Source organism: Pteropus medius, unplaced genomic scaffold, assembly GCF_902729225.1.
Source record: "Pteropus medius unplaced genomic scaffold, Ma_sr-lr_union100, whole genome shotgun sequence".
NCBI lineage: Eukaryota > Metazoa > Chordata > Mammalia > Chiroptera > Pteropodidae > Pteropus > Pteropus medius.
This window is the reverse complement of record NW_024340695.1, coordinates 130312-144192: the sequence shown is the minus strand read 5'-3', so window position 1 is coordinate 144192 and position 13881 is coordinate 130312. Positions and strand designations below refer to the sequence as shown.

General features: G+C 36.2%; 1 protein-coding gene across 2 annotated transcripts in view; it reads left to right on the top strand.

Annotated features, from left to right (window-relative positions):
* The window catches only part of ARMH4 (armadillo like helical domain containing 4), a 97262-nt gene that overhangs the window by 2698 nt on the left and 80683 nt on the right, over window positions 1-13881 (top strand). The window contains exons 2-5 of one of the 2 annotated variants that reach the window (XM_039863776.1): window positions 4844-4967; window positions 6213-7626; window positions 10950-11204; window positions 13064-13276. In XM_039863776.1, coding sequence (XP_039719710.1) covers window positions 6270-7626; window positions 10950-11204; window positions 13064-13276 — 1825 coding nt within the window. In that variant the 5' untranslated portion in view covers window positions 4844-4967; window positions 6213-6269. The remainder of the gene's footprint in view (window positions 1-4843; window positions 4968-6212; window positions 7627-10949; window positions 11205-13063; window positions 13277-13881) is intronic. The other variant, XM_039863767.1, reaches the window with a different exon arrangement.

Below are 13881 nucleotides of genomic sequence, written 5' to 3'. Positions count from 1 at the left end.
CTAATCAATCTTGGTCAACAAGCTCTTGTCCATCCATCACACAGTTCTTTTCAATGACCCAATTTGACACTCCATTTTGCAATAAAGAAAATGAGTTTCAGCAATTTTTTTTTTTGCCTAAGATAAAGCTGGAACTTGAAGCCAGTTTTTAAATCTTCAAGTCTAGCTTCTTTTACCAGGGATAGGATGATGTGATAGGGGTGATAAGCACAGACATCTTCATTTGTCTACATTACTAAATTGTAGAGAATGAAGCTTGTGGGCTCAATATGTGGAACTTAGCTGTGGTCTGCAAGATTGGTAAAGCGCTGTGCTGGTAGCTGCCGTAGTAACCATCTTGACCCAGACTACTTTCCCTCTTCCCTGTCAGCACTGATGCTGTTTCCTCCTGGGTGAACCATTCTTTTCTTTGTGGTTACTCTAGTCTCCCTCCTTCCTCTGTGGTCAAAAATGCTTCTGAAAGGATCATCTGTCATTCCAGTTACTTAATTTACAGTGAAGGATGACTGGGGCCAGATGATCTTAAAGCCAATATATCAGGCCAGTGACAGTTGTCAATAGGACAATGAATCAGAAATGAGGTACCCTAATGCTGTGTGCTACAGTTGGATTAATAGGGTCAGAGTCTTGATAAACTCGTCTTTGGACAAGTGAAATAGTATTGGCAATGAGGGCCTTCAGTATTAAAACAAAAGAGATAAGACGATGACAAATTAATCATTAAGAATCAGGAAAAACACAAAAAGGAAAGATTATAAAGACAAATGAAGAAGAGAAAGAGTCTCCTTTTCCCTTTATCAATCACTGAATCACTGATTGGATTTTAAAAGATGAGATGGTAATTGGGAAGCAAGTCGACCTGAGGCTCTGAGACTTGTCACTTGTTACTATTGATCTATTCTTTAAAAAGAAAACAAATGCTGAAAAACTAAAATATAGCGTAAATGAGAATACATAAATTATTACTATTATTAAAATGACACATTTAATAGGAAGCCCAAATTGGCTAGGCAATGAAGAAAACATACAATTAGACAGTGGATAGACCATGAAATGTACTGAAAATCTTATAATCTAAAATGGAGACTCTACACATTCTTTTTCATATTCTTAAATGGTTATTTGTACTTCCTTCATGCTAGCAAATATTTACTGAACACCTCCTCTATGTGCCTACCATTATTAGCAATTATATGGCAAACAGAGGAAGCTAAAAGATCAGTGTTTGTGTGCAAAGAACATAATCTTATTTGAGGTGACCAGACCTACAGATATGATGATTTGTGCTGGAGAAGCTGGGAGAGGGGTGGGAAGAGAATGGGTGAGTCAATTTTGTGACAGAAGTTAGTAAACAGGATGTGACCTGGGGGCCAAGGTTTGGATACCTGTGGTAGGAAAGAAGGAGGGAGCTCAGACTAGTGTGGTGTCATCAGCAAAACTTACAAACCTGAAATGAGTATGGTGCAGAAGAGGGCAATATACCCAGCTGGTGATGGTGTCTGTACTGGGTACTAGTGCTATAGGGTTGCATTGCAGATATGGAGTTTGGCAATCCTAGGTTTGGGGACATTAAATTATGTGTTTTGAGAAGGCAGAGAGTTGTAGTGGTGAAAACGGGGAACTTGAAGTCTGACAGAATGCACAAGTTCAAAAACAGACACGATTACATAGGCAAATTAATTATAAGCCTGTAGTTTTCTCATCTAAAAAAAATGTGGATAATGGTAGTACCTATCTTACTAGATTGTTATTAGGATTAAATAAGATAATTTCTATAAGACATTTATAACATTTGGCACATAGTATCCCCTAAATGGTAGCCATCTTTATTTTAGTATATGTGCTGCCAAGTGAGTGGCCATTTTTTATTGAGTATTGTCATTTTTATTCTTAAGAATAAACCATCTGGTTTGTATAAAATGGATTAGAGAGGAGAGAGTCTGAAAAAGATCATCAATTTAGAGGCAATTAAAATAACATCCAGTGATGTGACAAGAAGGGACAATTCTAAGAGATGTCATGAGGAAAGGATCCACAGAAGTTGTGAATCCAGAATGTGAAGAAGAGAAGAGGTCAAGATGACACCAAAAGTACAAATGAAGAAGATGGTATGTTTCAGGTGGCATCCAAGTAACTTACAGTAGACAATGAAAATCTAAGGTTAGGCAGGTTTCTTTCCAAAAACCTCACACCAGCTATTTATGTATGGTATTTGTATTTATATCGAGAAAAGGAAACTATCAGGCAGATGGTCATTACTTTTTTGGCATACTTTACAGCCCTCCTGTGTCTTGAGCAATTCTTAGGGCAATGCTCATATTTCTTATATATTATACCTGGAACTCAATTTACTTTGAAAAATGTAGCTTTGTTGCTGCTATGTTTTTAACATGCTGGTTCCCTTTTCTGTCTCCTTTTGGGTAACGCACTAAACAATAGCAGTATACATTTTAGTTGGAAAAACAGTGACCAAGTGTTTAAAAAAATCTGATTGTTAAGTCTAACAAGACAGCTAAGGCTGTATCTTTTATGTTGTCATTCATTTGTCTTTGAAACTTGAATATGCTTAGACTTGACAAAGAAAAAGAATCTGGACTGTGTCTTTTTCAGATTGTCAAGATAATGCTTGACAGGACAGTTTATCTGCCCACTGGGGGCAGAAATGCAGTAAATTGTTCAGAGGACTGCTGAGCCATTAGGATACCTTGATAGCGACTGAGAGACAAAGTGCTACTGACTTGCTCTGAGAGAGATGCTTTTTAAGCTATTAGAAGCTAATATCCACTATCAGTTAGCAATTTCGTTAGAATTTGTTTATCTGAATTATTTGCCCTGATGAATATAGTGAAGGAGAAGCAGTATTCAAACTCACAGTGTGAAGGAAAAGTTAGAGAGATGTTCTTTTGTTTGTTAAATATGCTCATGTTTGAGTTGATTTAAGATAATTGAGACACAGAATTCTAATAAGCAATGAAATCTCTTCCTCTCCCTTCCCCAGCAAAGGGGACTATATGCATTCATTTGTTTGTTCAGCCAGTATTTACTGAGCATTTCCTCTGTGCCAGGCACTTGCCAGGGAGGGGATATAATGTTGAGGGGGAAAAAAAAAAGGTCTTCAAAATATGATTGCAGATGGTTATTTAGGTTTAGAAATATTGTGATTGAATTGACAATGGTCAGTCTTTTCTTATTTATTCTTATTTTATTTATTATTTATGTCATGCAACTCCTGGTGGGGGTCACCAAGCTCATGCCTACGTGAACTTGTACTGTGCTTTGAAAGATGGAAAAAGACCTGGAACTTGAAGGTCATCTACCAATTTCTCTGAATTGCAGACATGTTCCCTGCTGCCATTTCTATAGGCTGTCTTTTCTGCTTCTTTAAAGTTCAGACATCGTTTTGAATAGTGGGGAGGAGGAGCATATGGCTGGAGCACACGGACGTAGAATAGGCTAGCAGTTCACCCTCACTTTTTTGTTGTAATTAGATTTAGAAAGCAGGTGGCCAACACTTAATTACAGAAGGAAAGTCTTTTAGAGCAATGGCAGAATTCCCTTCACACAAACATTCTAAAGCTCAAGATCTAGATGAAAATAAAACCTTGAAGGAAGATTATGTTTTCGATACGCAATTGAGGTTATATTAAATCTTTATCATTTGCACCCCTCCATCTGATTTGATCATAAAATTATATTCTCTGTCCACATGACTCCAGAACATATTAAATAAAATATTAATTCATTCAGTTAGTCATTCCTTCAATTATTTGGGTGCCTTGACTGCTTGATGACAAAACTGTGAGAATATGAAAATATTTGTATTTTTATTTAATATCTTGTAGATAAAATATGAAAATGGAATAATGGAGGTAGAAGGATTTCAAAGATTATTTTAATTCTTCCTTTTGTCAAAGGAGAAACTGAGGCCATTTGCCCAGTATATCATAGCAAGTTTTAACAGTAAAGCGAGGATTCAGGAATCATTTTTCTGTTGCCAGTCCATGTCTCTCTAAACTTTACTGCCACTCATGATGGCCTGTTTTTTTTTCAAGTTTTTATGAGAAGCATGGGATCTAGTAGACTAAGCCATTAGGCCACATCGTCCATTTTCTGGAATGGTTAGTAAAATTTCACTGAATGGAAAAAATATGTGTTCGGGAAAGGGCAGTTCTCTGAACAGCTTGGGAGTAACCAGAGTTCTATTGCTTTTACATATCTTCGACTACAATTTCATAGTTCAACTTGTCTACACAGAAATCTAAGGTGTAATGTCATCAACTCTGAGCACTCTTGCTTTACAGCTCTCGTATATTTTTGTTTTAAGGAAGGGAAATAGAGGTGGCAGGCCAAATACTGTTAACAAATCTGTTACCTGGCTATGAACTGGGGTGTTTTATGGCTCATCTAAAGTATAGTGGTAACTAGTGGCCAGAATGTTGACATGTCATTCCCTCTTTGTCAAATATCTTTCCCATATTCTCTCCATTTAGAACAATGCTAGCTACCTATATGTAATTTAATATTTAAATAAAATTGCTTCAAACTCTCATCCTACATATGGGGAAATTTAGCATCCTTCTCAGTATCTCTGAAGATTCTTGGAGTGAGGGACAGTGGCTTATGTTTCTTCTAGACACCTCTGGCTTCTATTTTCTTCTGCTGCTCAATTTATGATCCTTGATATGCTCTTCCTTTTCTGCTTATGACACCATGGCACCTCATGACATCAGCCCATTCCTATATTCTCCTAAAGTACTGTGGATTTAAGATTTCTGTGTAACAAATTACCTCCAAACTTGGTGGCAATAAATGTTTATTATTTCATCTCATTTCTGTGCATTAGGAATTTGGAATTAACTTAGCTGAGTAGTTCTGGCTCAAGTTCTCTCAAGAAGTTGCAGTCAAGATGTCAGCTGGGGCTGTAGTAATCTGAAGACTTGTCTCGGTCTGGAAGTTCAGCTTGCAAGGTGATTCATTTATGTTGTACTGATAGTTCAGCAAGATGCCTCAGCTCCGAATCCATGGATTTCTCTTTCCTCCTGTAGAAAAATTCAGCCTTCTTTTTCTCTTTAGACATGTAGGACTAAGGACTTGACCTTTTTCTCTGTCTCAAAAGGATCTATAAGACTAAATGGGATAACATGTGAAAGCTTTGAACACCTTAAGGGAAAAAGGCCTTACGAAAATGTAGAATTTTATATTTTATGTGTACACATCACTTGCTTAAGCAGATAGTTTACTGATTAGACGTGAAAGAAAGAAAAAGTTTAACTTTTATAAAGATAAGTTTTTTATTTTAGAATTTTCATTCCTAAGTTTAATTTTCTAGAAAACCTGCAGCATCTGAGAAATTTCTGATGATGAAAAAAGAAAGGGTCCTATTCAGCAAAATAGATAAAAAGAACTAAAACCCTTAAGTTTGGGGGAAAATTAGCAGTTTTTATATAGTTTTAGGGTTAATGAGAGTGTGAGTAGTTTTTTAAAGTAATACAGTGAATCTTAATTGTATAATTTATGTATATTCATTGAGAATTGCTAATTTAAAATGTGTTTGGGTTCTCTTAAAAAGTTTTTTTCTTTTAATGAATGCGTTTATTTATATTAAGTCTTTTACCTTGTCTAATCCTTAAACTTTGAACATGAAGTTTTTGCCTATAATTTTAATAACTGTTGCAGAGAAAGAAATAATCTAAGCATTTTAAAGATAAAATTTAGCTGAAAATCATTAACATATTTTAAACCCTCTTGATTATAACTAGCATTCACTATTTTATGACATTTTATAAATTTTAAAAACATACTTAAAAAGTTCTTTGAATGTAATGTAAGATTTACTTTCTATATCCTTGACATGTTACTATTTCTGCAGTCATCTGGCTACATAATTAACAGAGGAATTTGGGGAGAATATTGCAAATGTGACTTCAAGGTAGTTTATTTCAAGTAGGTATTTAAGAAACAGTGAACTTGGTACTTGAACTATGTGTACCTTTTTCTAGAGAGCATCAAGTTAAATCAACTGCAGAATTCAGCAGGGAAAAATGAACTGGGTTATCCATGTCTCAAAGGTACAAAGAAATAGAACAGTTCTCTCTTACGTACCATCTCTGAGCATGAAATCAAGAAGATTATTTTACTTATGGTTTGATTTAAAGGGGCTTATTTACAAAATATATTTATATGACAGTTGGATATGCTTTATTTTTCTGTAGGACTCAATTACTGAAATTATCAGCGCTACCATCTTCTGTGCAAATTTCTCTTCCACTATGACAAGAACAATTGTATCGCTCATTTGTCCGGCTTTCTGTGGCCTTCTGCTTCTCAACATTGTCACACAATGTCTGGCCTTCCCCCAAATGGAAAGACGGGAGATAGCTCATGTTCATGAAAAAAGAGGGCAATCTGAGAGAATAAACACAGACGACCCAGAAAATAACTCCATTACTTCAAAGTCCACTCCCCAACCAGTGGTCTCTGAAGATCCAATGAGAGGGTTAGTGGGACCATCAGCAACGTCATTAAATAAAGTATCCCCTATTAACAAAGAAACCCATTCTATGGGAGGTGAGCTCATGCAATTCAATAGCCCTGGTGTTGACATTGCTACTGAACCAGTGGTCTCAGCAGGGGAAGAAGGATTTGGTTCCAGCCAGCCAGAGAGAACGTCGCCTGAACGCTGGCTTTCCAAGGCCATGGTAACCAACCCTATTACTGCAACTGCTCTGATTATTGATGAGAAGAAGGAGACCTTCAGTAGTACCAACACTCAGCCCATTGTAGAAGGGACCACAGAAGCAACACAAGTCTTTCTGAAGTATGTGGATAATCAATTGTTTACAACTGAAAGTCAGGAAGGAGTTAGTCTGGGACATTCAACCTCATCCTTTGTGAATGCTAAAAAAAAATTAACCACCAATCCAAGGGCTGAAAAATTTGAAGCAGGCACAGAACAAAGGACAACTTCTTGTGCTGGTACTGAGCCCACAGCAGGCACTGAGTCTGAAAGCCTCCTGTCTGATAGGGAGAAACCGTCACGGATGAGAGCTGATAATACCCAGGCTACTGTCACTAAGCACAGGCTTGCAAACTCTGAGTACACTCTAAGTGTTGAGCTGGAAACTGATAGCCTGCTGGGAGCCCCAGAAGTCACAGCGAGTGTCAGCACAGCTGTTGCAGCTTCTTCTGTTGTAAGTGATGAGTGGGATGACACCAAATTAGAGAGTGTAACAAAGCTTGGAGACAATACAGAAATTCAGGTGAGAATGGAAACATCTCAGACAACCCAAGTAACTGAAAATGGTGTAGAAGGTATGGAAGGGGGTGAACCTTTGACAGAGGCTGCACATAGGGCTCTGGGGCTGCCTAAAGGGGAAACACGCACGGGGACAGCCCTGCTAATACCACATGAGGATAGCAGATCATCTGCCTTCATCAAGCAAAGTTCCTTTACTCCCACAACGCTGATGGAAGATATGAAAGCCTCTGTTGAAAACCTGTTTCAAAATACTGCAGGCTTCTTGGAACCCACCAAGGAAAACAATGCTATGGTTTTTTTAGAGACTACTGTTTCCATCTCAGAATATGAGTCTGAGACATATCAACCACTGGGAAATACATTTAAAGGTAAAAGAAAGAAAAACAAAATTCGTTTAATTTGGAATGTTTTAATTTGGTTTTATCACTTTTTAAAAATTGAGATATAATTGACATATAACATTGTATTAGTTTCAGCTGTTATTTAATTTTTCAAAAGTGACAATTTAAAAATAAGTTGTCTAAGTTTTAACGAAAAGCAACAGTAAACAAATAAAAAATATTTTATATAAAAATTACACCCAAATATAATTCCTGCATATAGACCAGTGGTATTGAACTGGGAATAATCTGTTCCCTTCCCCACATCGTTTGGCAATGTTTGGAGACATTTTTGCTTGTCACAACATAGCAGTGCTGCTGGCTACTGGCATCCAGCTAGTAGAGGCCAAGGATGCTGCTAAACATCTGACAAGCCATGGGATAGCCCCCTGACAGCAAAGATTTCTCTGAGCCAAAATGTCAATAGTGCTAAGAAACCTTGATATAGACTAATATTTTTAAACATTTTATTATGAAAATGTATAAATACAAAAGAAAATGTGAATTAGCTATATTTTTAAGTGATATAATAAACATTGTAGGATACTTATTTACAAGGTATTGTAAACAGTACTCATGTCCCTGATATTTCTTACCAAAAAGCTTTTGGTAAATATTTATCTCATTATATTAACTGTGTGAGTTCTTTGACTTTATTTCCCCCCAAAGAAAGTCATCTGGAAATGGGAAGGGACCAATACAGATAAATCTTTTCCGCTGACTTGATTCTGCATGTTCTACTTCCTCTTGGCCTTTACATCTGTGAATGTTATGAGCTGACAAGCCTTACATTTGTTGCTGATGGATAATGTTTTTCTTTTATTATGTGTAGTTGGTCAGATAACAGCATGGGGAAGGAAAGATCGCGTAATGTGCATATATGCTCATTCCAAATTGTTTTGGCATATGTACAGCTTGTTACTTCAGCTAATTAGACTAATTAATGGAAAATATCAAATTAGTAAGGTCTGTCATAAACTGTTATTGGGATTGAATTAAAATGATAAAAGTTTGAATTTTTCATGTCTAATTCATTTTTTAAAGACTGAGAGATCTTGTAAAATGTAAGTTTTCCTAGAAGCTCCCAAAAAGTGTTTTGTAGTTGATTTTTTAAATTCCGTGAAGAGAGTTGGGTTCACATGACCATGAAAATAATAGATCTGACTGAACAAGAATTTTACTTCAATCCTCCATAACACTTTAAGATATTCCTAGAGTTATAAGTCATATAGTTCACGATTATTTATTGTACAATAGAATCCACGATTTTTATGTACTAGGCTTGCACTAGCTTCTATTTATACAGCCTGAAAAGTAAAATGAATTTAGTAATTGTCTGATTATTATTTTGATTATTGAATATGTTCCTTGATTAGTATAATTGCCTCACTTAATTACAGTCTTTTAAAAGGCAACTTCTTTTTTACTTCCGGAACATAGCATGATACCTACAGCATAGTAGGTGCTCAATAAATACTTATTCAGTGGATGAGTAAATGAAGATAACTGGAATTATCCAATTTGACTGCCTGCATTGTCCAAATTAGTCAAACAGCTTCTAAATATTCTTCATAGAGAAAGGAACAGTCAAATAATTCCTCTCAATCTAATTTTTTTTTTAGAGTTAACTCCCAAAGAGTTAAAAAGAATGTGAAAAGTTGAGATTATTGACACCAGAATTTAAAGAATATCCAAAAAAGCTTTCTACCCTTTTTCTGGTGGTTATAAGTACTTTTCAGAAGTAAACAACTCAAATGCCAATCATTTTAGGGCCCAAAGACTACTTAAAGCATTATTCCCTTTGGGAAATACAATGACTTCTTGGTTTAGGGGTACTATGAACCGATGAGTATCCTGAGATTATAGTCAGTCTTCTGATTTATCTTGTTCTTGTTCTTGTTCAGCTGGTTCAGTTGAAGATTAGATTTGAAAAGTAATCTACAGTAATTACATTATTATTTTTTCTCTACGGGAAATAGAAAGAATGAGAGATGTGGAGCAATTTTGAATGTTTTTTTTTAAAATTTCCATTACTATTTCTAGTTCTCATTCTTCTTTCTCTAACAGCAGTCACTTCCTTATTCAAAGTACTATGCCATTTTGATATTTCTTGCTAGTTCATGAAACTATGACCGCTGACTATACCTTTATTTTTACATATTTGTTCTCAAAATATTCATTATGCTTTCAGAAATGAGGGCGGCATGGAGAATGCATGCTGCTTAAAATAATAAAACTATACATCATTATCTTTTTGTGACAAACAGCATTGTCTTAGGTGCTGGAGATACAAAAAGGGCAATGAATTCTGGCTCTCGAGAGGTTTACAATCTTATTGGAGGAAGAAGAATTTAATCAGCGGTATAAAAAGCAAATATGTAAGAACCCTACTCTAACTCACATTATCCTATAACCAGGTATCTCAATCCATCAAATGTAAAAATCTCTTCAATTCAAAAGAATAAAGTCCAAACTGAATGAGGATCAAGAAAATAAACTGTTGGAAAACTGTACAAGCACAATTTTGAAGCAAATAAATGGTTTCCAAGGAAAAATATTTTCAAATAATAGGGAGTACCATGATGTCATTAATAAAAACTTTGAGAAAACTTTTTCAACTATCCCCAGAATGTTATTTTTTTCATTGTATAATTAACTGGACTTGCTAATATGCTATGTATCTAGAGTTAATATTTTAAAAAAGAAAGATAATAGGATCTTCTACAAATTAAGTTTTAATAATAGCTCGGGATTTGAAATTTCCAGCATAGTTCCTTCCTAAGAATGGGGCAAATATTGACCCTTATAATTAGTCTTAATAATTTATTTTAGATTATAATGTTGTCTGGATAGTGGATCTATGATAGATATGTCATACCCTACAAGTCTGTTTCATTCTCTTTTATGACCCAAAAGCAAATTCCAGTCTTCAACAGATTGTTCCTTGGGGAACGGCAGGCTGTCCTTTCTCGTGGCTGAATAGTATTCCGTTGTGTGTGTGTACATATATATCTTACAACTTCTTTATCCATTCATCTGTTGACAGGTATAGTTAGCACCATGGTTAAGAGCACTAACTACGTAAACTTAGGCAGATTCCTTAGCTGTCTTAGCTTGATTCACTACCCCTGAAAGAAGCAACTCTGAGAACATTTATTAACTGGCATTTTGTTTCTGAGCCCTTCTCTTTGCCTTCTCATTCCCTGAAATAGCTATCTGAGATATTTTTTTTCTAACTTGTTAATTATATAGTTACTTTTTAAGGTAAAGGGATTCGTTCTATTTTAAAATGTTGTTTTCCCTCTTTTAAGACATCACCACTCAAGAGATGACAACAGCTGTTCAAGAAGCAGATGCTACTTTATCATTGGTGACACAAGAGCAGCAGGTTTCTACCCTTGAAGTTACCAGAGAAAATGGCGAGACTGAGGAAGGAAGAGAGTCCTCCTCTGCCGCATCTGATGTTCCCAGTGTTACTCAGCTGCTGAGGAGATGGGAGCCTCTGGCCACTACAGTTTCCACTACAGCTGTGCCTCTGTCTTTCGAAGTTACTCCCACCGTGGAAGGTCTGTAAGGGAGGGAATTGGCCTCAGCGTTTTGGGGGTGAATTTTTTCTGTGAGTTGATCAGCAATAGACTGAGTGAGGCGGATGGCCCTGGTATCAAGGCACATGCACACACCTTACCTGGAGAGTGAACAGGAAAGGTAGGGGAACTCTTCTTTGGAGATATGTCACACAGCCTAAAAGGATAAGGGGCTAGTTCCTAAGAAAAATTTCCCAGTGGCTTATCTCTGGGGCCCAGGAAGGCCAGACCTCACCTTCTGAGAACTCTCTCCTAGTTTGAGGGCTCTAGCTGCTAGGAGTCACGGGGTGAGGTGAAAAGAGCAAGGACCTGGCTTTGAATCCCAGCTTTGGCTCTCACTAGTATTGTGGCCTCAAGCAAGTTTCTTAATGTCTCCAAGCCTTGGTTTGTGCATCTCTAAATAATGCCTACCTGTCGGTGAAGTTTTCAAATCTGAGTGATCATCAGAATCACCTGGGAATTTTTAAAAATTATTATTTAATTTTTATTTTTGGACCTCACGTGTCTGCCTCATCATTGATCTAGGTGAAATGCACTTTTATTTATTAACTGAGTTATTTTTAACAATGTAATAAATACCTTCTAACCCTGCCCTTCCCAAAGCTCCAGGGACTTGTCAATAACTTATATCTAACCCCTTGACTCTTCCTTTTTCAACCCCTTCCTCCTCTGACTGTTATTATCATTCTGAATCTGGTGTGCGTCATTTCCTTGACTTCCTTTTCTTTTCATTTTATTGCATCTATATTTACTCTTAAAATTATACATTAAAAATTTTTAGTTGTTTTTAATTTTATAAAGAGAATATTGTCCTGTAGATAGCCTTTTTTGGACTTACTTTTTTAACTTAGGATTATATGGCTACGATTTACTTACCATAGCTCTTTTGTTTTGACTGCTTATAATATTCCATTATGAAAATATTTCATAGTTTATTCATCCAATCTTCATCCAGTCTCTCTTAGTGATTTGCATTTGGGTCATTTTCGGGTTTGGCTATTGTGAACATTGCTTCTATGAGCATCCTTTTTCATATTCCCCATTGTACACGTGTAGGAATTTCTCTTGGGTATATACCTAGGAAATGAATTACTGAGCTATACGGTATATGAATGTTTGACTTTAGGAGACAATGCCTAATTATTTTTCAAAGTGGTTGCACCAACTCTTACTTCCAACTTATACTTTCAAAGTGGTTACAATGTATATGAGACTCTGTGGATCCATATCCTGGGAACTTTAAAAAATATTTTCTCAGTCTCACTGCCGAGAAGGCTCTGATTTAGTAAATTGGAATATGTGAAAAACATGATATCAACATTAAAAAAAATTACCAGAAGAAATTCTGATGTCCAACCAGGCTTGCAGTATACTACTATCCTAGAATTTTTGGATTTGGAAGTACCTGGGGCTAAGTTTGGCTGCTTTAACATTGAACATATTCGAGACAGAGATCTAGGCTCTTACTCTTCTACTTGATTTTTAAAGATAGTCTTTGGCATATAGTTTAATAAATTTTTGTTAAATTTTCTAAATTTGGTAATAAATTATATATATAAAACCCTGCAAAATATATAATATTGTCAATAGAATAAATGGGAAATTAAAATTTAAAAACAAAGTCCTTATTTGAGACAATATATTTTCCTGGAAGATCAAGTGTTTGCCTTGTGTAGTTGGACTGATGTGATATGGGGTAGGGGCGCTGGTCTAAGTGGCAAACTCACCATATATAAGGTATTGGTTCCATTAATCGTTTCTTGCTTAAAAATGAAAAGCACATGTGTATATCTCCCATAATGATCAGCTTTGCATCAAGTCCTGTCTCTTTTGTTTGGCAGACCTAATGGACACAGTCACTGGGCCAAATGAGGATTTTTTCACACCAATTTTGGGCTCTCCAGTGACACCCCCTGGAATAATGGAGGAGGCACCCAGCATTTCCCCAGCGTTTCCTGATTCTGAGGCATCCTCTGAGAGAAGAACCGTTGTTCCGTCCATTAGCCATGTGACTACAGCTGCCTCATATGGCCTGGACCAACTTGAATCTGAAGGTATCCATGCTTAGAAGGGAATCTTTCCTAGGGCTGATTGAGTGAGTCACTGAGCAAAAATGTTGTTTTTGATAAAAGATTAAGGAGAAGTGGATACAATCTGCAGTGTAGATCAGGGGTCAATAAACTATGGCCTGGCCAAATCTGGCCTGCCATCTATTTTTGTATGGCCTGCAAACGAAGAATGGTCTTTGTGTTTTTAAATAATTGAAAAGGAAATAAAAGAAGAAAAATATTTTATGACATGGACACGTTATATGACGTTCAAATTTCATTGTACATAAATAAAGTTGTATTGGAATACAGCCACACTTTTTTATTTATATAGTGTCTGTGGCTACTTTTGTGCCAGAGAAGCAGAGTTGAGTAGTTGTGACAAAGACCAAGTGCTCACCTAGCCTAAAATATTTATGATATGGCCCTTTACTGAAAAAAGCTTATTGACCTCTGGCCTAGATTAGTAGTTCTCAACTACACTTGAACATTAAAATCATCTTGGGGATCTTTTAGAAAACCCTAATGCTTGAGTCGTCCCAGCAATTTTGATGCAGTTGGCATGGAATAGAGTCTGGTATCAACATTTTAAAAGAGTGCTTTAGATGAAT